This window comes from Puma concolor, chromosome B3 (genome assembly GCF_028749965.1).
Source record: "Puma concolor isolate L17-30 chromosome B3, mPumCon1.1.hap2, whole genome shotgun sequence".
Taxonomy (NCBI): Eukaryota; Metazoa; Chordata; class Mammalia; order Carnivora; family Felidae; genus Puma; species Puma concolor.
Genome location: NC_141672.1, coordinates 62,357,638 through 62,381,499, shown reverse-complemented (window position 1 = coordinate 62,381,499; position 23,862 = coordinate 62,357,638). Strand labels below are relative to the sequence as shown.

The 23,862-nt window shown below is 38.3% G+C and overlaps 1 protein-coding gene across 2 annotated transcripts in view; it reads right to left on the bottom strand.

Annotated features, from left to right (window-relative positions):
• Positions 1-17,235, bottom strand: part of SLC25A21 (solute carrier family 25 member 21) — a 480,482-nt gene extending 463,247 nt beyond the window's left edge. For both annotated transcript variants that reach the window (XM_025919643.2, XM_086709897.1), the window contains exon 1: positions 16,701-17,235. In XM_025919643.2, the coding sequence (XP_025775428.1) occupies positions 16,701-16,770 (70 nt within the window). In that variant the 5' untranslated portion in view covers positions 16,771-17,235. The remainder of the gene's footprint in view (positions 1-16,700) is intronic.
• Positions 17,236-23,862: the final 6,627 nt, after the last annotated feature.

Sequence of the window (23,862 nt, the reverse complement as noted above, 5' to 3'; positions counted from 1 at the left end):
CATTATTTGACTATTATTTTCTAGTTGCTAGTCAGCATATGATTCTGTCTGTAAACTGCATCTCTGCATTCCCTACAGATCAGGGGAGCTGTCCCTCCTGGTAGTGACAGAATAACCACAAACAAAACAATCCTTCTCAGGGGAAAGCCATCTTTATCTGTCAGTGTTAGTCAGTTGAGAAACAGAGCTGCAGGCAGCTGAAAAAACAGTTTGACTGTTTTAAGTTTACAGGTGGCCTTATAATGGAAATTTTTACACACTGAAATTCCTTTTTCAAGTTAAAAAAGTTTGGACAAAAAAAAGACAAAATTTGGCAGTATTTTAACGCAATGCTTCTAACCAGCTTGCGAAAGCAAAATATCAAATTTTAGTGAAGCTTGGTGAACTAAGCACCCGCCTTCTGGCAAACAGACTCAGTTAAGTATTCCCACCCTTTCTGTGCTGAACATTCCTCATGGTTAAAATCAGATCAGCCACACATACCTGTTATCACAGGGCCTGCTATATACAAGACGCTTAAGAAAAGCTTTCTGAATGAATTCATGGACATTAGGAAGAATTTAAAAATATTTTTAATAGAAGATTGTATACACAGAAACATAATAATAATCTCAGGATATAAATAATAGGATAGCTGCTTAAAGCCCAGCTGGAAAGTATTTTCGTGTGTGTGTGTGTGTGTGTGTGTGTGTGTGTGTGCGCGCGCGTGTTTGTTTGGAAGAAACCAGGATGAAAAGAGTAGAAGGCATTTGACTAATAATTCCATAAGCATTAACAGCAAGGATTCGATACTTGGGATTCCACAAAAGATACCCGTTGGGCTTTCTCCAACATTTGGGGCAATGAAGCAGACAAAGCCAGTTTATTTTGTAGGTGGCTCAAAACCTTTTTCCTGATTGGCCTATCATAACTTAAACTTTTTTCTGGGGAAAAGGCACAGTTTGAGGCCTATCCCACACAATAAAGTACAACTAATTAAATTTATCAGGTTAGCTACAAGAATAAAATTTTTCTAGAACAAAATCAGGGTTTTCAAAAGTCAGATTAGGAAGCTATTGATGAGAGTCAGAAAGTCATGGGGTGCTTTGGTGGAAAGCCCCCTCAGTGAGAATGCTGAACATTGGGGCTGAGACATAGAAAAAATTCAGAAACTAATGAGAAAAGGAGAGATGGTTAATTACAAACTTGGGTAATAATTCTGCTTGCAATTCCTGGGAAAACGACTAACCCTTCTTAATCTATAAACCTTTAGTTGTCGATCAGGTGGTCAGTCTCTTTCTCACTGGCATGGGATACGGAAATAACCACATTAAGGAAAAGGTCTTTATTATCTGTATTGATTAATAATACTTGAAACAATTTGCTCCAAATGGTACTTTGCGATTTTAAGATCCCCAAAGTTATTATGAATGATAAATATAATAAAATACCTACAAAAGTATTAATGCCCTTCTCTAAAAAAAAAAAAAGTAGGTCTTGAGGGAAGGGAATAACCCAAGTTATTTGATAGGGTGTCCACTGGGATATAAACTGAAAATCATCCCTATAGGCCCACTATAGAATATTGAAAATGAAACCTAACGACTCCATTTTGGAAATAAAAATATTAAAAATTTCTGTTGAAAAATAAGATTAAGTTAATGATATCCAGGTTTGAGAACAAAACAAAACTCTACCACCAACAAACAGTTAAACAAAAATAAGGTTAGGTTTCTAGAAGGTAAACAGAAACATACAGTTTACATTATAAATTGTAGAACAGAATTATAGTTAGCATATATTCATATAGTATGTCACTCATCTATGAAGATTTCTTTAAATTCCTAGAATATGTCCAAATACTTTTATATTTTCCCTTTATGTTAGTAACTAATATTTACTGAGTACTTAGTAAATTCTAGGCACAATGATAAGCCTTCACATGTATCAACCCATCTGACCCTTCTAACAACTTTATGAAGTAGATAGCAATGTATCCCTATTTTATAAGTATAAAGTACAAAAATGTTAAATTGCCTGCCTAAAGTAACACACCTAGTGAGTATCAAAGTTGGGATCTAATGCCAGGCAGTAAAGCATCAGAATCCCCAGAGGAGACCACTTCCCTTATTATCTCGACTCTTTTCACAAGGTAAAGTGCACTATTGAAAATGGTGCCCCATTTTCTTTCTTTGTCAATAAAGAACAAAAATGAAGTAGATCAATGTTTTCATATTTTTTTTTAATTTTAACTTATCTACAAAAAGTCTGCCATCCATTTCTAACATGTGAATAATGAAAAGCGATAGACTTCCTTTTTGAATTTACAATATAAAATATTTCTGTGTAGAGTTGCTCATAAGCAGAACTGTGCATCTTGTATTGATTACATGTCAAATAGAGTAAAACCTTGGTTTGCGAGCATAATTCGTTCTGGAAACATGTTTGGAATCCAAAGCACTTGTATATAAAAGCAAATTTCCCCATAAGAAATAATAGAAACTCAGATGCTTTGCTCTACAACCCAAAAATGTTCACATATAAATGATTACAATTGTGTAATATAAAGAAAGAAAATACAAAATATAAAGAACAATAAACAAATTAACCTGCACTTACCTTTGAAAACTTTCATGATTGGTGAGAGAGACAAGAGAGAGGAGAGTTATTGTGTAGGACAACAGAATCACTGCTATCTCTTGGCTCAATTGAATCTTTTTCTGCATGGGAGCCATTGTACATGCTCACAAGGATGTTGACTACAGCACAGTATTAATAAATTCTTGTCCGATACTGTATTTAATGTAACTGGCAATAAGGCAGCAGAGGAAAGGGTCTATATCTGCAGGCAGCCTGACCTAGAATGAAGCAAAGCATTCCTAAGCTTACTCTTGGATGGAAAAGCAAAGGACTGTCGGTAGGTGATTTCAAGTGACAAAAAGTACACTAGTGCCAGTTGTGGGCACTCTCCAACATTCTGAAAAATCACTGACTTTTGCCAAACATAGTGGCCTGAGACCGAGCATCCAAGCATGAGAGACAATCACTCATAATCCTGCAGCAAGCAAGAGAGACGGAGAACGAGAAGAACCATTGGCTCAGTTTTGATCATGTGACATTCAGCATCATGTATTATTCATATTGCAATACTTCATTCATCAAGGTAAAATTCATTAGAAATGAATATTGCACAAACACGTTATTTGCAATCCAAGGTTTCACTGTATTCCATTATAGCAAATCATACTGTTTAGCATTTAAATATACCTTTGGTCAAAAAATAAAAGTTTTATTTTCAGTACAGCTCTGAGAAACTATCACTCCTACATTCCCTCAACTATCAGCAAAATAAGATGCTACAAATGAGTTCAAAGTACTTAGTTTCTTTTTTTTTTATTTTTTTAATGTTTATTTTTAAGAGAGTGAGAGAGAGCACAAGCAGGGGAGGGGCAGAGAAAGATGGAGACACAGAATCCAAAGCAGGCTCCAGGCTGCGAGGTGTCAGCACAGAGCTGGATGCGGGGCTCGAACCCATGAACCAGGAGATCATGATTTGCACTGAAGTTGGACACTTAACCAACTGAGCCACCCAGGTACCCCAGCACTTGGTTTCTAAAATAGAAGATATTTTCTTTATCTTTGCTATATTTATGGCTGGTCAGACAGGGGCACACAAGCAAAATATGTCTCAAAAGAATTGTACTGCTTTGTGGTGAATGTAATTTGAATAAAAATAGATGTATTGAGTGGATATTATCTTCTAAGCACTGTGCAAGGCCTGGAGATACAAAATAAATAAGAGTTGGTCTCTACCTAAAAGGGGCACACTTATTTTTTTCACTATTCAACCTGTTTTTATTAGTCAACATTACATGTTTTTTATATATTTTTAAGTCCAAATCACATATTTATTTTTTTGATTTTATTTTTTAAATTTACATCCAAATTAGTTAGCATATAGTACAATAATGATTTCAGGAGTAGATTCCTTAGTGCCCCTTACCCATTTAGCCCATCCCCCCTCCCACAACCCCTCCAATAACCCTCTGTTTGTTCTCCATATTTTTGAGTCTCTTCTGTTTTGTCCCCATCCCTGTTTTTATATTATTTTTGTTTCCCTTCCCTTATGTTCACTTATTTTATCTCTTAAAGTCCTCATATGAGTGAAGTCATATGATATTTGTCTTTCTCTGACTAATTTCACTTAGCTTAATACCCTCCAGTTCCATCCACGTAGTTGCAAATGGTAAGATTTCATTCCTTTTGATTGCTGAGTAATACTCCATTGTATATATATACCACATCTTCTTTATCCATTCATCTATCAATGGACATTTGGGCTCTTTCCATACTTTGGCTATTGTTGATAGTGCTGCTATAAACATTGGGGTGCATGTGTCCCTTCGAAACAGCACACCTGTATCCCTTAGATAAATACCTAGTAGTGCAATTGCTGGGTTGTAGGGTAGTTCTATTTTTTTTTTTTTTTGAAGAACCTCCATACTGTTTTCCAGAGTGGCTGCACCAGCTTGCTTTCCCAGGGGTACACTCTTTGCCAGACTTAAAAAACAAGAAATAAATCCAGTATAATCTTTTAAATTAATCACACACAAAAAAAACTAAGGTAATTGTGAAAGGCATCCATGTAGAGTAAAACAGAAGATAGTATGTAAGCATATCAATGAAAACAAACACAAATAATACTGGATAATGCCTATTTAAAAACACCTACTGAATGGACTGATGATACATTTTTAAACTATAGAATATATAAATCTGGCAGGGTCACATAGACATCATCAACACTGCTTTCTTTCCATATAACTTAGGAACCAGTGTCTCTACTTTTCTTTCTTCCCTTCCCTTCTTTGCTTCTCTGTTAGCTTCTAATCCCCAGCACATGTATGCTCAAAACCATAGAAGGTATACGCTAATGCAGATCTCTACAAAAACATGAAGGAAACAAAAGGTCTTGTCCTTCCTTGATGCTTGATCAGGCAAACATGAGACTATATTGCTCTGTAAAAGAAGGTTGCTGATATGCTTTCCAATTTTGATATGATCACATTTCTACTTTCAACTTAAAAGAATATGAAATAAGTGTTTTCTTAGGTCAACTAAAAAAGCCCCCACTACTCAAAATAAATCACTAAAGAGTCTTTAGTATTTCTTATACTAAGTATTTTCAATATTAATCTTCTTTATAATTTTCCTAAAATTTCATAGCTATATACATTTCTCATTAAGAGAGAAAGAAATAACATGTTTAATTTACTAATCATTTTTTTTTAAGTTTTAAAACACATGGTCAAGTTACACTGCCATCTTGTGGTTAGAAGCTCATTTACAGTGGCAAGGACTTCTGGAATTTCCATTAATTCCACACAGAATCTATGTACCTAAAAGAAAAAAAAGTCCTGTTTGGAACTTCTGTCTAAGAAATGCATTCTTTTACATCTCCCTCACTTTCTTACATTAAAGCCAAGAAATGCCAAGAAATGGCATTTTGAGTGGCTGCCCCAGATAAATAAAAAGAACTATGCATTTGGCACTCTAGATCTTGCTCACAGCAGCTTATAATTTACAATTAGTATAATACACACTCTAACCCTGAGAATTTAGAGAAACAAAACTATTGAATCTAGGAGGTTCATTCCCACAAGGTAATCTCCAAGACCTACAAGCAATGAATGTTACATTTATGCTAAGCTTATCAACAATTTTTGTTTGATCCAAAACTCTAAATTCAAAAGCAAGACCACAACAGAGGAAATAAATATTATAGCAATAAAAATAATTGCCCATCCCTCTTATTCACATACATAACCTTGTTTTTCCATACACAGTTAAGAATCATAATTAAATGAAAAAATTAATTCCAAAGTACAGTCCTCCACATTTTTCAAATGCATAATTCTCTATGATCTATGCCAGGCACATGTTCCAAATGTCTTATAATGGTGGAATCTAATTAGAAGTTAACACACTTCTACATCTAACTTTGTCTGCAGAAAGCTTTTCCTTCTTTTTTTATTTTTAAGTAAATCACCAAAATTATAGGAAGACAGTGCCATCTATAGGTCTGCACAAGGACAGAATGGAGTTCTATTCAGATGTGACTGTCCACTGTGATACAGTAGTCAACCAAATGCATTGCACTAGAAAGAAGTTCCAAAATAACTCTGCTCATTGTTGAGTCTCTGGAAAGGTGCCTATAATTTATTCCAAAGTATTTTATCTCCACAATCATTCTCCAAACAAGAAGAAGAACAACAACAACAACGGCCACATCAACAAGGACAAAAATAATATTTTCCATAACTGTATTAATCTGATTTTGGCACATTTTATGACTCACAAATAATTATTTATTATTGTTATTTATTAATAATTATGATATTTTTTCAAGAAATATTAGCTCATTGGCACTTCTCCCTCTCTCTCACATAATGTAAAACTTTTTGGGGTTAATTTTTTTTTAGGTGCCACTCAATTCTATTGAAACATATATTTCATTATAATTTTTCCAAAGTTGTATTTCCCCCTAGAATAGTCCATTCTAGTTTTTATAGACAATCAACTAAATTCACCCTGCATCTCACCTACAGCTACCAAATTATTGCAAAAGGAAAAACTCAAAACAAACCTATTTTATGCAACTTCAATTCCCTCCTCTTTCACAGCCAGGCTCATTCAGTCTGTTCTGAGGTTGCTCTTTCTTCAGTGAGTCATTCTGGTGTCTTACCTAGTTGTACAGGTTTTAATTAACAATTACCCAAGGATTGGGGCTCAGCTCGTTCCTAATCAATCGCCTACAGGGAATGACACAAAAGAGATAGCCCTGTCAATGCTGACAAAGTCCTCTGATGGGTAAAGTGGAAAATTTTATACTTGTACTATGACTGACATTTAGAGATCTGGCAAAAACAAGGAAGAGCCAGGATGCACCAGAGGCAGATCCTGATTGTTCATCAGTGCACAAGTTCCTTGAGCAGCTACAATATTTAACCCAGCCTAAAGGAAAAAAGGTCTTATGGAGACAATACTCTGTATGGGGCTGCTAACCTGGTTTCTCATTTTGTACCCCATGAGGCAGGGTGAGGTAGCGGGTAGGAATACAAACTTTGAAAGCAAAGAAAACAGAGTCTGAGTTCATGTTCCATTACTCGCCTTGAACAAGTTTTTAATTTCTCCAAGCTTCACTTTCCTCATCCTCAAGATATTACAAATTAATATCAATCATTTAAGCAAAGTAAGGTGCTTTATACATAGTAATCTTCAGTAAATGTGAACACTTAAGATTTATCTTACTGTTTCCTGTTTGTCTGATCTTAATTATCTAATAATTAGGAAAGATCCATATAACCCAAACAAACACCCAGAAAAGGTCAGTTGTAACCCGCTAAGTTAACAAAAAGAATGAATGAGAAAGACAACTCAAAATAAGGGTGAGTACAAAAATACAACAAAGAGAAAATAGTATTTGATGGTCTAATATTAGTTTCAAAATTTACCTCTAAAACATTACCTTTGAAAATCACTAAGAGTTCACATAACTCTTGATCCCATGATATTTTTACTGTATAAGTTAGAAATCTGAGTCTGCAGGACACAGAGAAGTTGGAAATATCAGGGAGTTACCTGCAAATGGATAATACTGAAGCCAGAGAGCAGATGGGCTTGCTCAGGGAGCTAGGAGTGTGTGGAGCAGAGAATGCCAATTTTTGAGGAAAGGAAAAAAGAGGAACCAGCAAAGGAAACAGTAAAGAAGTGATTGGATATGAAGAAGAAGATAACAGTCAATAGCAGAGACAACTTTAAAGAGAAAAATTGGTCAGAGATGTGAAGTTTTACAAAGAATAGGTAAAATTAGGAATGAAAAGCAGTAGTTAACAGTTTGGGCAGAAAGGGAAAGACAGATATGCCAATTATAGTAGGTTGGAAACCAAGTGAAGAACTTTCCACAAAGGTTGACAATGAAAGGAAGAGAAACATAGGACCATGGCTTGAGATAAGTAACACTAACTTGAGAATTACAACATGAAGAGAGAAATACAGTCAAATGCCTGTTGTAGGTTGAATTGCGTCCCCCCCCCCCCCAAAAAAAAAGATATGTTCAAGTCCTAAACTCTGGTATGTGACTTTATTTAGAAATAGGTCTTTACAAATGTAATCAAGTTAAGGTGAGGTCATACTGGATTGGAGTGGGCCCTAATCTAATGATACCCTTATAAAAAGATGGAAATTTGGACAGACACAGAGACAGATAGGAAGAGAAAGCCATGTGATAACAGCCAAAGAACACAAAGATTGGTAGCAACTACCAGAAGCTAGGACAGAGGCATGGACCAAATTCTCCCTTGCTGCCTCCAGAAGAAACCAGCCCTGCCCACACTTTGTTTCAGACTTCTAACCTCCAGTACTGTGATACAATAAATTCCTGGAATTTTAAGCCATCTACTTTGTGGTACATTGTTCAGACAGTCCCAGCAAAGTGATACAAGGGATCAAAAGATAGAGATCTAATAGAATATTTAGAATGGCATAAACCTTGATCACGTCAAAGTATGGAAATAACTGACACAAATAGAATAGTTTAAAACCAAAAGAAAAATAAATTAATAAGGAAAAGCAGTTAAATTCTAAAACAGTTAAGAATCCCATAGAAGTCCCTTAACCTAGTTTCATTTATTGCCATTTTAAGATACCATCTACTTAAATCATAAAGATGTTTGAAAATGATCTGTGAATCTCTTTTCATTTTGGGGTCCTGGAACAAAAGATAATACATAAATTTTAATGTGTATTTATTTTTGAGAGAGAGAGACAAAGCACGAGCAGGGCAGGAGCAGAGAGAGAGGGAGACACAGAACCTGAAACAGGCTCCAGGCTCTGAGCTGTCAGCACAGAGCCTGACGCAGGGCTCAAACTCACAAACCGTGAGATCATGACCTAAGCTGAAGCTGGATGCTCAACCGACTGAGCCACCCAAGCGCCCCAATATAATACATAAATTTTAAAAATTATCATGGGACCTCTTCCTCAGAAGGTGGCAGACACTTCAGACCTGAAGACAATTTTTTCATTTCATTTACTAAATGATTACAATGAAAGGAAATATTGTTGAAAGAAAAGAAAGTTCTGTTGCAAATATTGGTTGTTTGATGGCTTGAACCCCAGCATACTTCTCCCTCTTCAGAGCTGGACCCTAATAATATATTTTGTGGCTTACGCTTCTAATATTTATTCATTAGTACAGTCAACAAACATTTCCAAGCATCTACTATGCTTTACCTAAAACACCAGGTTCTCAGTGCTCTGAGATGTTGCAGTCAAGACTGGGAGGGGTGGGCAGTGCGTGGGCAAGGGAGACAAGGAAGGGCTGGTTTAACAAAGTGTTCCTAAGATGTTGTGCAAACATTGATTCTACGTCAATTGAATCACATACCCACATTTATACATGCATTTTTAAAATGTCTTTCAGGGATGCCTGGGTGGCTCAGTGAATTAAGCATCTGACTTTGGCTCAGGTCATGGATTCACGGTTCATGGGTTCGAGCCCCGCAACAAGCTCTGTGCTGACAGCTCAGAGCCTGGAGCCTGCTTCGGATTCTGTGTCTCCCTCTCTCTCTGCCCCTCCCCAGCTCACATGCGCGCGCTCTCTCTCTCTCTCTCTCTCTCTCTCTCTCAAAAATAAATAAAAACATTTTAAAAAATTAAAAAATGCCTTTCAGTGAGGGAAACTAAGAATCCTTTGAAATGTGGTTATGAGATTTATATTTTGTTCTTAAATGCATATTTTTGAGAACTAGATTTTCTTTAAGAGAGATAAGACTACATTTTCATCGGGGCACCTGGGTGGCTCAGTCAATTAAGCGTCCAACTTCAGCCCAGGTCATGATCTCACAGTGTGTGAGTTCCAGCCCTGCGTCAGGCTTTGTGCTGATGGCTTGGAGACTGCTTCGGATTCTGTGTCTCCCCAGCTCACACTTTCTCCCTCTCCCTCCCTCCCTCTCTCTCTCTCTCTCTCTCAAAAATAAATAAAAACATTAAAAAATTTTTTAAAAGGTCTTTCAGTGAAGGAAACCAGGAAATCCTTTGAAATGTCGTTATGCAGTTCATATTTTGTTCTTAAATGCATATTTTTGAGAATTAGATTTCCTTTAAGAGAGATAAGACTACATTTTCATTAAAATGCATCCCTTAAAGGTATTTTATAATTAATTTGAACAGTAGAGTTGTTTCCTCCTATGTGGTTGAAATAAGGGGAATTTTTCCTCCCTAATTACCCAGATAATGGGTTCCAGCCTCCCTCTGATGTGTCATAAAGGCTCACCTGTTTCACTACAACCTGCTATTTATTATCAAACAATTGCAGTTTCCCAAATCCTGAAGTTCCAAAGGTGCCATTTATCCAAATCACATGTGTGCCTCCTTTGCACCCATTCTAATGGGTGCAAGAATTTTCCTTGATAAAAATTTTAACCTTGATTACCCCCCGGGTGCATCGACCCTTTTATTACTTAGTCCAAATTAAAATCCAGAGGACTAGTACACATACTGCCTATTAAGACACTTCTTTTAACTGTATTTTAACTATTATGGGTTAAAGCAAGCAAAAGTAGAATTCTTGTGAAAATGAATATATATATATCATATATATATGTATGACATACAAGACCAGGAGTTTAAAAAAAATAAGATTTCAAATTATCCAATACCATTTTAGTTACCTTTTAGGTTGAAAGCCTTGACTCTCTCCCCTCAGTATAATGCACATTTTATATATACTCTCAATAGCTAATTTCCCAGAGACCTATCCATGAATCCTAGGGTTCCTTCCCCCTAAAAAAGGTTTCTCCTTTCACCTTGTCATTTGACCCCTTGAAGGTGATTAATTAGAAAGTGCACAAAGTACTTGAACTGTGTCTAGTACAAAATTGGAAAACCTGTTTCCAGGATAGTTTGACTAAATAATTTCACCGAAATATCTCCAGGAAGACACACAAAATAAAAATTGTGATTGGAGATGTGACGGGGGTGTGCCTACAAGATACAAGGAACTAGGGTGGGGCTGGTGAGGAGCCTGGAAATTCTGGGAAGAAATCAGTGTCCTGCATGCATGGAGACCATGTAAATAATACAAGGAGGGGAAATTCTCTAGGAAGTTCTCTGAGTAGCACTTGCAGACTTCTAAGAATATAAGATTCTGGGAGGTAGAAGGAGGAGGGTCCTAGAGATGTGCAAGAGAAGTCAGTGGGCAGGGCCTAGGCATGCTCTCAGGAGGGAGCCTGACAAGCTCTGGGAGAGCAAGGTCTCTCAGGAATCCAAGAGGACTTGTCAAAGGCCCTGGAAAATTCTGATGTTAGAGGCAAAAAGTCCAGTGGGAACTTGGGGAGAATTACCATCTGAGTGAGCCTAAAAGGCTTCTACATTTCATGTGAAGAACCCCATGAGCTTTGGAAACACATGGAAGAATCCAAACTGATAGTTAAGGAGAATGGGAGGGTCTGAGGTAAAGTTGAGTTCCTGGCCCCAAGGAAGACATGTGCATAGAAGGGAAACTTCCTGGAGCCCTGATGGTGAGCAGACAAGGGAATGATGTCTAATACTGAGGCCCAGGTACCTTGGGAACTCTAGCAAGCCTGGGGGAATTCTGTCAGTGTTGCTGTCAGGTTTGCTACCCGACATTTGGTAGTAATAGAAAAAGATGTCCCTTCTCCCCCAGGTGGATGCATCTCTACTCTAGGATACATGGATTATGAATCAGCATGGGCTAGATTTCAGCTCCCACTTGCTCCAATGGCCAGAGCCCTTTTTTTCAGTGTACAACCTACCCAACTTCACATACAGGCCCTGAATGAACTGGGAATTTCTTTTAGCTAAAAGCTAATCTTGTGCCCATACACATGAAATTGTTTAGGGAGAACAACCTATCATTTAGCAGAAAGACTACAAGAATGGTATTTGTAGATAAAAGAACTCTTTTAAGGGATATAAATTAAAGAGATATAAAGATAATAAGGGATAGTAGATTTGATTTGATCTCTCCAAATTCTAAAAATGTCTGATAATGTAAATGATATTTTTCTGGTGCCTCTCCTATCCTGATTTCCTACAGAAATGGTTGCATGCTTGAGCAACCATAGGCAAATTAACTAGGCCCTCTGTAGGTCAGTTTCTTTACGCTGGAGTTGTGAGGATTAAACACGTTGATCCATTTAAAGCTAGAACTGGGTCTAGCGTTTAGTATTTACTCAATAAATGTTAGTTATTTGCGCTATTCACATGTTAATGAGAGTGTTGAGCTGCATGAGGCTGTAGAGGCCATCTGGACAACATTCTTTCAGAAAACAGTTTTCGAGCTACGCCTTGGAAAATGGGTAGAATTTCAATAGCTAGAGAAAATAAGAGGAAGACATTCCAGGAATTGGGAATAAAGGTGGAAAGGTACAGGTAACATTCAAGTATTTAGCAGAAACTGAAAGGCATGTGTAGGAGAGGAGTGGTAAATAAGCCTGACAGCTAAACTGGGGGCACATAATAAGGCTTACAGAATTCATCCTTCTCTCTCTGGTCAGCAGTGAAAACCAAGAATGTTTTAACTTGTAACCCTCTGAAATCTGATTCCCCTCTATACAATGTCTTTTCCTCAAAAGTCTTTTAATGCAGGGCATCTAAAACTGGAAAGTGCAAACAAATGACTTGAGGTCCTTCCTATAATACAGATTCTGATATGGCAGGTCTGGAGTGAGGTCTGAGACCCTACATTTTTAACAAGCTTCCAGGTGCTACCATGTCTCTGCTGCTGCTCGTCCACGGCTCACCCTTTGAGCACCAAAGGTCTAATCCAATGGCCTCTTCTCACTCTCATCCTTACCACCTCTGCAGTGTTTGGCCTTGCTGATTTTCCTTAAGTTCTCATCATTGGCTTCTATTCTTTCACGTGAAACTTATGCAATTACTTGAAGCTGAAAATACAGACTAGAAGCCTCCTCTGTAAAACTTCAGTACATACCAACTTGTCCTGGGCATAGCTTTCATCATATAAAACAAAGTTGCCATTGGTAACAATACTTTTACATATTAGCTATAGCTACAAGCTCGAGTCCAATCTTTCGATGTATACTGTCCAAGCAAGTGTAAGTGTATCAATCTCTTTGGTTTTTGAAATGCAAGTATCACAAACCATCTTTTAATATAAGACAGACATATTTTGTTATGAAAAACATCTATTGCCTATCTCATAATGTGTCTAACTTCTCTGGAAAATAAATCTCCCCCGAAATCCCCATGCCCACTGTGGCCCCACCCATCCACATGGGTACTGGCTACCATTTATTGGTGCAGAGGTGGGCCCTTATCCAAAACTGGGTCATCTTGAGTCTTTCCCCCAGGATTTTACATGAGAAATGGAAAAAAAAAAAAAAAAAAAAAGCAAGTTAGTCTCTCACTATCTCTATAGAAGTGAAGAGAATGTAAATTCAAGAGCTATTAGGAACCACATTCTGTCATGTGGATGGCAGAGCAGAAAACAGCAGTCAATTGTAAGAAAAAAAGATTGATAGGGGCCCATGGGTGGCTCACTCAGTTAAGTGTCCAATTTTGGCTCAAGTCATGATCTCGCAGTTTGTTGAGTTCAAGCCTCACGTCAGGCTCTGTGCTGACAGCTCAGAGCCTGGAGCCTGCTTCAGATTCTGTCTCTCCCCCTCTCTCTGCCCCTCTCCCTCACACGCTCTGTCTTTCTCTCTCTCAAAAATAAATAAACATTAAGAAAAAAAATTTTTTTCATAAAAAAGTCTGAAGGTACCACAAGAGCACAGGGAAATACCTCCACAGTATGGCACACTGACAACCTTGAACATCTCCACATAACCTGTGGACACGGCTAGGCCACAGACTGATTCGAGTCTTGGCAGAATGCCCGATGATTTCTTCTGGTCTAAGGGAAGATAAGCAGCCTGGTGAGGAAGAGCAGAGAAGCTGTTTCTCCTGTTATCTTAGGGAAGACTACCATGAGGCCATTTCTCATGTATCTCCCTAGTTTCAGTTGAACTCAAGACTTTCCACCTCATTCCCACTTGGGGAAAGCTGCAGCCTTCAGTGTAAGTCAATAAAACTGCTTGGCTGTGGTTCTGAGGCACCTCCTCGACAGTAGAGTGACCCGCTGCTCATACCATCTACCAACTGGCATCTTCAGTTTGGTGTTGCCCATGGAATAAGGGACACAGGGAACCGACACCACCATATCACCTGCTTTTCCTATCTAAGTAATTAGCTATCTGAACCCATTTGGGCATGTTTACTCCTTACCAGGCAAATCTATGGAAATATGGCAAACCATCCTAACAGCTGTATTAGTATTACTGGTGACCCTACTATTCGCCACGAACCTGCTGCCTTGGAAATGTTTAACCATTTGACAACGTGAGGAAAGGTAAAGGATGACTTCCTGAATTCTCCTCAGTGCTCTAGCTCCTGGTTCCAGTCTCTTCCAGGAATGCATCCAGACCTTGAATTCCAAGAGATTCCCTGGTATTTCTGCAATAAACTTCCCCAGCTTTTTTCCCCCTTAAGAAAGCCAAAATGTATTTTTAACCTTTACCCTCAAAAGGTCATATAATACACACACAGAGGTGCCGCATTTGATGACATTATCAGTAATGAGAACTTTAGCGCTAGAGATTCAAACGCATTTTCTATATTTATTAAAATTCCACATCTCTTGTATATTAATTTCTCTTTGGCCCTTTACCTAGTATATGTACTATGATTAATCTGCATTTATTAAAAACCAGTAAATATAAAGTTTTATGAAAATATTATTGCCTAAGTAGAAAACACGATCTCCTTTCACTATGATGAAAGTGTACATTACTTTCAACATTTATCAGTGATTCCATAGTACCAAATCTATAAATCAACCACACTATGTTTAATTTACCTTACACATATACTAATTTTCATTCATATTAGTTATAACTATAAGAATATGATGGAATCACACATTTGTGCCAAATATTTATCAACCAACAAAAACATGTAAGTAGGTTACAGTTTGACCCTTGAGTTTAGCTGTGTCTAAGATCTAGTATGATCATCTAAGCCAATACAGAGATGCTTCTGAATCATTAATTAGAGATTAGGATGTTCACCAATTTGCCTTACTCTCCCATTCGGACAGCTAAGTTTTCTTTGATCAGGGTCATGGACTCTGAAATCAACCCAGTCAGGGAGAGCTGGCAGTCTGGGATATTATGGAATTTGACCCGGTGACTAAATTGGTGAAAATTCATCGTCACTTCTGGGAAACAACTAAAAAAGCAGACAGTGTGGCCACTGACATCATAATTATGGATGGACAAAGCATAATCACATATAAGAGATGAATGCCTTGATGGTCATATTAATGACATGTCCTCCTTATAAACTGTACAGACCATGATTGATAACATGTGGTTGCTTGTGGTACTCCTGAGATGCAAATAGTTCACGACATAATGATAACTAGTCATAATTTGTAATAGGCCTTTATAAAAAGTCCAAGTGTATTTGAAAATAAATTTTCCTAGTTGACGTTAAACATTAGACATCTAGTCACTCTCCCCATATGATTTACTAGAGTTACCATAGTATAACGTCTTAAGAGAATATCTACACTTACAAAAATGTTTTATGGTGCTGAGTGAATTGTAGTAATTTATAAATTACTTTATAAATTTAAAATAAAAATGTGTCACAGCTATGAAAACTTAAATTTTCAATCAACTCATGATTTATATTTTAAAGTATCTTTAAAACACAGCCACATTGGGGCGCCTGGGTGGCGCAGTCGGTTAAGCGTCCGACTTCAGCCACGTCACGATCTCGCGGTCCGTGAGTTCGAGCCCCGCGTCGGGCTCTGGGCTGATGGCTCAGAGCCTGGAGCCTGTTTCGGATTCTGTGTCTCCCTCTCTCTCTGCCCCTCCCCTGTTCATGCTCTGTCTCTCTCTGTCCCAAAAAAATGAATAAACGTTAACAAAAAAAAAAAATTTTTTTTAAAAAACACAGCCACACAACATAATCTCATGGGTTCTTATTTTCTCTAGCCACACTTAGTAATTAGTTCCATGATTAGTTACAACAAATTTTTTCTAGTTTTTTTCCCCACAACGTAACTCTCCATAAATTGTGAACCCCTTATATCAAAGGTGTTTATGTGTGTTAACATATGCATTTAATTTTAATATGCCTATTTAAGGCACGAATAGCCCCCAGCAAGCACTCTCTGCACTAAGAAGACCTGTGGAGTGCTGAGGTACACACTCTAATGACGGAGGCAGGAGTTATGTAAGATCTGAGCCCAGAAGAAAGAAGCTGCAAATGATAGCAGAGCTAAGGCTGACGCAAGCTGGATCGCTTCAAGTAAAATAACCAGCTAGGAATCAAGGCCTCCTCCAAGTTGCAGGCCTTGGGGCTGCCTAGCTTGCATTTCAGGCTGACGGCGCAGAAGGCGGGGCAGCCGAGAGCGACGGCGCGGCGCGGCGCGGCGGCGACTTGACCTGGGGCACCGGCCTCCCACCGCCGGCTCCCGGCTTCCTTTGCTCTGGCCCTCGGCGGGCTCAGGCGCTGCGCCTGGAGCGCTGCATTTAGACGGGAAACTTCGGATGCCAGGATTGTCTGAGAAAAGTTTTCCGACACGCTAAATGAAAAGCGACTGGCCCCTAGCGGGGCGGCCTTACCAGCGGAACCACCGGCCAGGATCTGGCGAGAAGCCTCTTTCACGAAGCCGACCTCGGGCTTGGCGGACATCTTCGAACGCCCAGGACGACGCAGTGGGCCGAGATGAGTGGGCGAGCTCGCCGGCCTCGCTACCGACCTGCACGGCTTCTCCCGATCGAGAGAGCCGGTGCTGGGCAGTTCCTTGCGCCGAGTGAGGCTGCAATCCGGCGACTGCTCGGAGGTGGAGGCTCAGGGCGCACACTCGCCGCCGCGTGATGTGCCGCGGGTCCGAACCTGCCCGCTGCACCCTTTCAGGGGCGCTCTCTCGGCGCTGCTAGGCTTCCTGGGCTCCGAGAAAGACCTCGGGGGAGAAAAGACTCGCGGATGGGGTCGGGCTGGCTGCCGCGGTGAGGCGGGTTTGGTCTCCTAGATTGGCGCCCACGCGCTTCCCTATCGGGAGCCGCCTGCGGTTTGTCAAGCTGGACGTGCTGCCTCTGATAACGCAAGTAAAGAAGCGTCTCCGGCCTAGCGGCCCGGGCTGGGGCGACCCTTGCCCTCCCGGCAAGCAGGCGCACTGGGAGGTCCTAAAGAACGGACAGGTGGATAAGTTCTTTGGAGTTAGTTGTCCTGAAATTGTGGGCAGTAGAAACGAGAAAGCAAATCCCATTTGCAGTTACGTTGCAATTAGGTTAATGTAGTACTTCACAAAGAAATGGTTTTGGCTTAAGGGAATTTATCACAACTCATCAACCTGAGTTTTATTTACTGAAAAACCAAAATAAAGAAGAGGCATTACTACAGAGAAGTGTCATAGGTACCCTAGGTCAGTGATTCTCAAACTATGAACTTAGCATCCAGGAACAGAAGCACGATGTGAGAGTTTGCAAGAAAGGCAAATTCATGGCCCCACCCATATCTACTGAATCAGAATCCCTGGGTAAAGGGCTCAGAAACCTGAGTTTTAGTAAGTTCTCCAGTGATTTCTTAAGAGCGTTAAAGTTTGTGAACCACGAACCTAAATGATCAAGGAACATTAAGGAACTATCAGTATATTCTCTCTATAAAACACTTAATTGTTCACACTAGCCCTTTAGGATATTTGGCAAAACATAAATGCTAATTCATACTGTTTTTAAACCACAAGTTACAAATGCTATGTAGAAGAGACACAATATAATGAAATTTAAGAAAAATACCTGCCACACCTCTAACAGGTAGGAGATGATACCAGTAAAAGGTATTTGGAGAGGATTTGGAGCCCCTATTGTCATATTAGTTCTTAAACACACTATTTAATACTAAATATATTCACTTTGAACCATGTGAAATTGCCAATTATGAAAAAGCCAGGAACAGTGGAGTATCAGCAATATAATATGATTAAAACTTATTGTATATGATTTCCACTTAAATATGCAAAATACAATAATTAGTTTCATGTTTTGTTTTTATTTCTGAGGCAGAGCTATTAAAAGCTGGTAATAATGGTATCTGACTGGCAAAACTGTTGAAAGTAAGGAATTGGGGAGTTTGCTGCTTGTGGATCAGATACGCAAAAATAAATTTTCTCATATTTGGTCAAATATTTGATTAAAATTACCAAGTTTGAAATGTTTGCCATGAAATAGTTTTCAGAAATTTTTGCTATTTAGATAAAAGCTTTTGAGCAATGTTTCAGTCTTTTACAAACTAAATATGAAGTATTAAGTGCAATATAGAATCACGTATTCAACAAATATTGAGAACCTGTTATTATACTAAGCACTAAAATCAGAATTTCAGAACTCATAGGAAGTATTTCCCTCATCGTCCAGTGAGGACACTGAGTTTCCCAGGATCACACCACAAGTTAATAATGTCTCTGGGATTTGGTTCCAGAATTCCCTCTTCTAATAGCAACAGGATTGTAGATTTCAATATTAGCCGCAGGCCAAACTACATTCTGTCACACAGAAAACCAAAATAATTAAATGCCCCCAAATTAATTTGTTTCTTCATATATGTAAGTGGAGAATTTTTTTAAGTTAAAAACAATGTCACAACTATTAAACCCCAAGGCACACACTGAACAAAATTCTAGATTCATTCACTGAAAGCTTAACTAAGTATCAGCACTTTCCTACGTACTGGCAATGTAACAGTTAAAGTTCCTAGTGGAGCATATAATCTAATGGAGGAGATACTACCATATTGCAATATAAGTAAAACTTTTGCCTTCCTTAGATACTCCTTGATACTCCCAAATCAAGATTTAAAGATAGCGTTTTTCTTTTTCCTTCAGTTGGATCAGTGTAAAGATAGCCTTCACCAATTCTATGAGGTCCTTAATCTCTGAATATCTTATCCAGAGGAGGTAGGTGCAGGTTTATGGTCTCACTAAGACCTCAGTCTCTTAACACCTGTATGGATTCAGTGCGAAGACCCTCCTAGACATAGTTCCAAATACTCTGTTAGAAAATTACTACCAATTATTAACCTCTTTGGGCTAGAGCAGATTTTTTTGAGTAAAATAAGCAAAGCCTGCCATCACATCTGATTTCTAGTCCTACACCTCTAGAATAGTTGAGGAGATAAGATCTAGGTATAAGAATATTCTGAAGCCGGGATTCAGCCAGTGTTAATCTAGAATCAACAAATACCCACTGTGCTAAGAGCTCTGATTATGGGATGTATCTCTTACCTGCAGCCAAATTTTCCTGTAGCTAATATTGGAATTCTGGGAGGTTTAGCACTGAGTTGGGGGGGAAGGAAAATTTACTTGACCTACTGTTTCAGATTTCCTTTCTATCATTAGATAGATTACTCTTTCTATTATTATTTTTATATAATACTGTAATGCCCTGATATCAGAGCAAAACTGCTAAAGTGTCAAGCTTATATTTTAAATGATTATTTAAATTAAATTATTTTAAAATGATTATTTGGTTGAGAACTACATAATTAGAATGGCTAGAAACTTAACTGCCAGGTACCCTAAAATACTCACTGAACATAAATATCTAATAATGTCTTCAGTGTCTTGTTGGAATAAAGTTTTTGTATTGGGCCATTGGATCAGCTACTGTTCAAGACCAAAACAATAGTGGCTTAAATAAGATAGAAATTTATTTTTCCTCATGTAAGCCATGAATAAGGTTCCGGCCAGCAGAAAGAAGAGAAAGACAAGAAGCATAAAAAAAGACCTGGAAATTACACAGATCTCATTGGTCAGAACTTGGCCACATGGAGTATACCTAGGTATGAGTGAGGTTGGGAAAAATAGTATTTTGCTGTGTGGCAATGAGTCTAGGGGGGAAAAAAACATTATGGAAGGAGAGGAGAATATATTGGAAAATAAACAGCATTATTTACTACTTTGGGGAAAAGTTTAGGAGTAAAGAGCTATATTTTATTTTTATTTATTTATTTATTTTTTAAATATGAAATTTATTGTCAAATTGGTTTCCATACAACACCCAATGCTCATTCCAACAGGTGACCTCCTCAATACCCATCACCCACCCTCCCCTCCCTCCCACCCCCCATCAACCCTCAGTTTGTTCTCAGTTTTTGAGAGTCTCTTACGTTTTGGCTCCCTCTCTCTCTAACCTGTTTTTTTTTTTTTTTTCCTTCCTCTCCCCTATGGTCTTCTGTTAAGGTTCTCAACATCCACATAAGAGTGAAAACAGGGGCGCCTGGGTGGCGCAGTCGGTTAAGCGTCCGACTTCAGCCAGGTCACGATCTCGCGGTTCGTGAGTTCGAGCCCCGCGTCAGGCTCTGGGCTGATGGCTCGGAGCCTGGAGCCTGTTTCCGATTCTGTGTCTCCCTCTCTCTGCCCCTCCCCCGTTCATGCTCTGTCTCTCTCTGTCCCAAAAATAAATAAACGTTGAAAAAAAAATTTTTAAAAAAAATAAAAAAAAAAAGAGTGAAAACATATGGTACCTGTCTTTCTATGACTTATTTCACTTAGCAACACTCTCCAGTTCCATCCACATTGCTACAAAAGGCAATATTTCATTCTTTCTCATTGCCACGTAGTATTCCATTGTGTGTATAAACCACAATTTCTTTATCCATTCATCGAAGAGCTATATTTTAAAATGACAGTATTTGCACATTTTGAAAAAAATTTGTTTTCCTCAAACTTAAAGTTAACTTCATTAGTGTGTCACTAGAAAATACAGTATAACCCCATGGTATTCCAACTATGACTGGACCCACATCTCAAAATACCATTTACTAAGAGATACATAGCCTCTGTGGGCCCATAGACTCTTTTATTTAGGTGTCAAAACACCCACAAATGCAGAATTTGGCATACATCCATGTAATAGAGTACTCCCAAGTCCATCCATGGAATAGGGTAGAAAGTTGGGAGAGATTATAACTCTTGAACTATTCAAAAAGACCCATTATTCCATAATATTCTTATACAGAAGTATTAGAAGTATTGAAGAAATGCTATTTACAAGTGAAAGACTCATGCTTTAAAATTTGTGGGTCTATCATTGCTCTAAGCTCTTAATGGCTTATAACTTACAAATACCAAGGCATCATGTTATTATTTAGGACAGATCTTAGGTTCTGGTACATTAGATTTTCCCATTATCTAACAGAACATTTCTAAATTCCAAGGGACTTTACTGGACAGTGTGAACAAAATAATTACTTGGGAAACTTTTAAAAATATTTTATTGTGAAATGACAGGAATAACACTTAGAGGTCATATATATATCAAAGTTCTGTTATTTGGGACATCGCTTGGAATCTAGAAGTTAAGACTTCTGTGTGGTCAACGTGCAGAAATCTATGCATTTTGCTCCTAGGAGAGCTTCCCCGGCCTTCAATCAAAACTAATTTTAGACTCAATTCTAAAAAGGTTGGTAGAACAGATGTCTAAAATCTTGGTTCATGGAAGGTTAGATACTCAGTTAAGTGTCTTACTTCGGCTCAGGTCATGATCTCATGGTTCGTGAGTTCAAGCCCTGCTCAGGCTCTCCACTGACAAGCCTACTTGGGATTCTCTCTCTCCCCCCTCTCTCTCTCTGCCCCTCCCTCCAGTGCTTTCTTTCTCAAATAAATAAACCTAAAAATAAAAAAACAAAACAAATTAAAAGAGAATTGGGGAGGGGGAAATCTGGAAGATTCTGGAAAAGTGGAGAGAACCTGCAACTCACCTGCCATATTCAGCCTGCCTAGCAAATTGTAATAATGACAATCTTCATTTAATGCTTATGCCAGGCAATGGGCTGAGCATTTTGTAACCCATTATCTTGTTCACAATATTTCTGTGACAGATATTCTTATCCTCATTTTACACTGGCATACAGATTAAGTAACTTGCCTGAAATCACACTGAGTATTTGAGGTATTCTTTGAAACTAAGTATATATAATTTAGGAGGCCTCTCTCTGAATCACTAACTGTGTTGTTTTTATGTTCTAATTTTAATTTCAACTTTTCTATACATAAAAAAAATCGAAATGTGAAATTATTCACAGTAAATAGCTTGTGGTATCCTAGACTTTAGCAAACAAATTAGAAAAGCACAACTTCAGTGTCACAAATTGCCTATGTATGAAAGGTATGAATTTTCTGTTTATTAAGTCAGGGTTTCTCAACAATGGCACGATTAACATTTTGGGCCAGATAATTCTTTGTTGTGGGAGGCTGTCCTGTGCAATGCAGGATATTTAACAGCATCCCTACCCTCTACCCATTAGCTGCTGGTAGCAACTCCATCCCAAGTCGTGACAAACAGAAATGTCTCCAGACATTCCTAAATGTTCTCTGCAGGGCAAAAGTGCCCTTAAGTGAGAGAATCACTAGTTTAAGTAAAAGAGCTCATATGATACTGAAGCCTATATTAACTTTCTAGAATCATAGAATAATAGACCTGGAAGAGACTTTAATCACTTCCTTATTTGACAGTTTAGGAAACTGAGGTGGGAAGAGATTGAGGACCTCACCTATGTTACCAAACTACTTAGTGGAAGAGTTGGGTGGGAAAGCCAGACATTTCCTGCTCTCAGAATTGGTAATCTAGGCACTTATGGATGTGACATTTCTTATAAACTGAATTCAATACTGTGGTTACAGTAGCTAGAGTCATCTTTTTAAAGCATAGTTCAGATATTACCTGTTCTAAGCCATCTAGTGGCCTCCTGTCATCCTTGGAATAGAATCTAAAGTCCTAGCCATAAGCCCAAAAGATGCCCAATATGGCTATTGCTACCTCTCCAGACTCATTTCCTAACACCCTTCTCTTTCACCCTGTTCTCATCACACTGATTTTCTTGGTATTCCTTTGAACACTTTCAAGCATGCTCCCATTTTTTTTGCATTTGCTTTTCCCTGTGCCAGGAATGTTCTTTTCCTAGACATTCCCATGACTTGCTTCCTTCCTTTAGGCATCTCCACAAAAGCTACTTTAACAGATAACTTTACATGTCTAAAATTGAACTTCTCAACTTTTTCACTCTATGTAGCCTGACTTTTCTCCATTACATTTTCAACACCTACATATATTCTGTACTTATTTGTTTATTCCTAGTCTTTACCTCTTTTTGAATATCAAGTCCATGCAAGAGTGACTGAAATACTGTCTAGAACATACTAGGCATTTAATAACTATTAATTTAGTTAATGACTCACATTTGACCCAGAAGAATATCTCATACCCTTTGAGTAATCACTCCTCTTTTATCCTTCTCCGATCTCCTGGCAACTGCTAATATACTTACTGTCTCTATGGACTTACCTAATTCTGGATATTGCATATAAAAGGAATTATACAATATGTAACCTTTCATGCTTAAATTCTTTCACTTAGTATCATGTTTTAGAAATACTCACCGCCTGGTCGCTGGTCGTTGAGCTCTGTGCTGACAGCTCACAGCCTGCAGCCTGCTTTGGATTCTGTGTCTCCCTCTCTCTCTGCCCCTGTCCTCCTCATACTCTGTCTCTCTCTCTCAAAAATAAATAAACATTAAAAAAATTAAAAAAAAAATACACCCACTTTGTAGGATGTATCAGTACTTTATTCATTTTTACAGTTGAGTATAATTCCGTTTTATGTTCCACAATTTGTTTATTCACTCATTTATTGATGGATTGTTGGATTGTTTCCACCTTTAGGCTATTAAGAATAATGCTGCTATAAACATTTGTGTACAAATTTTTGTGTGGCCATATATTTTTCA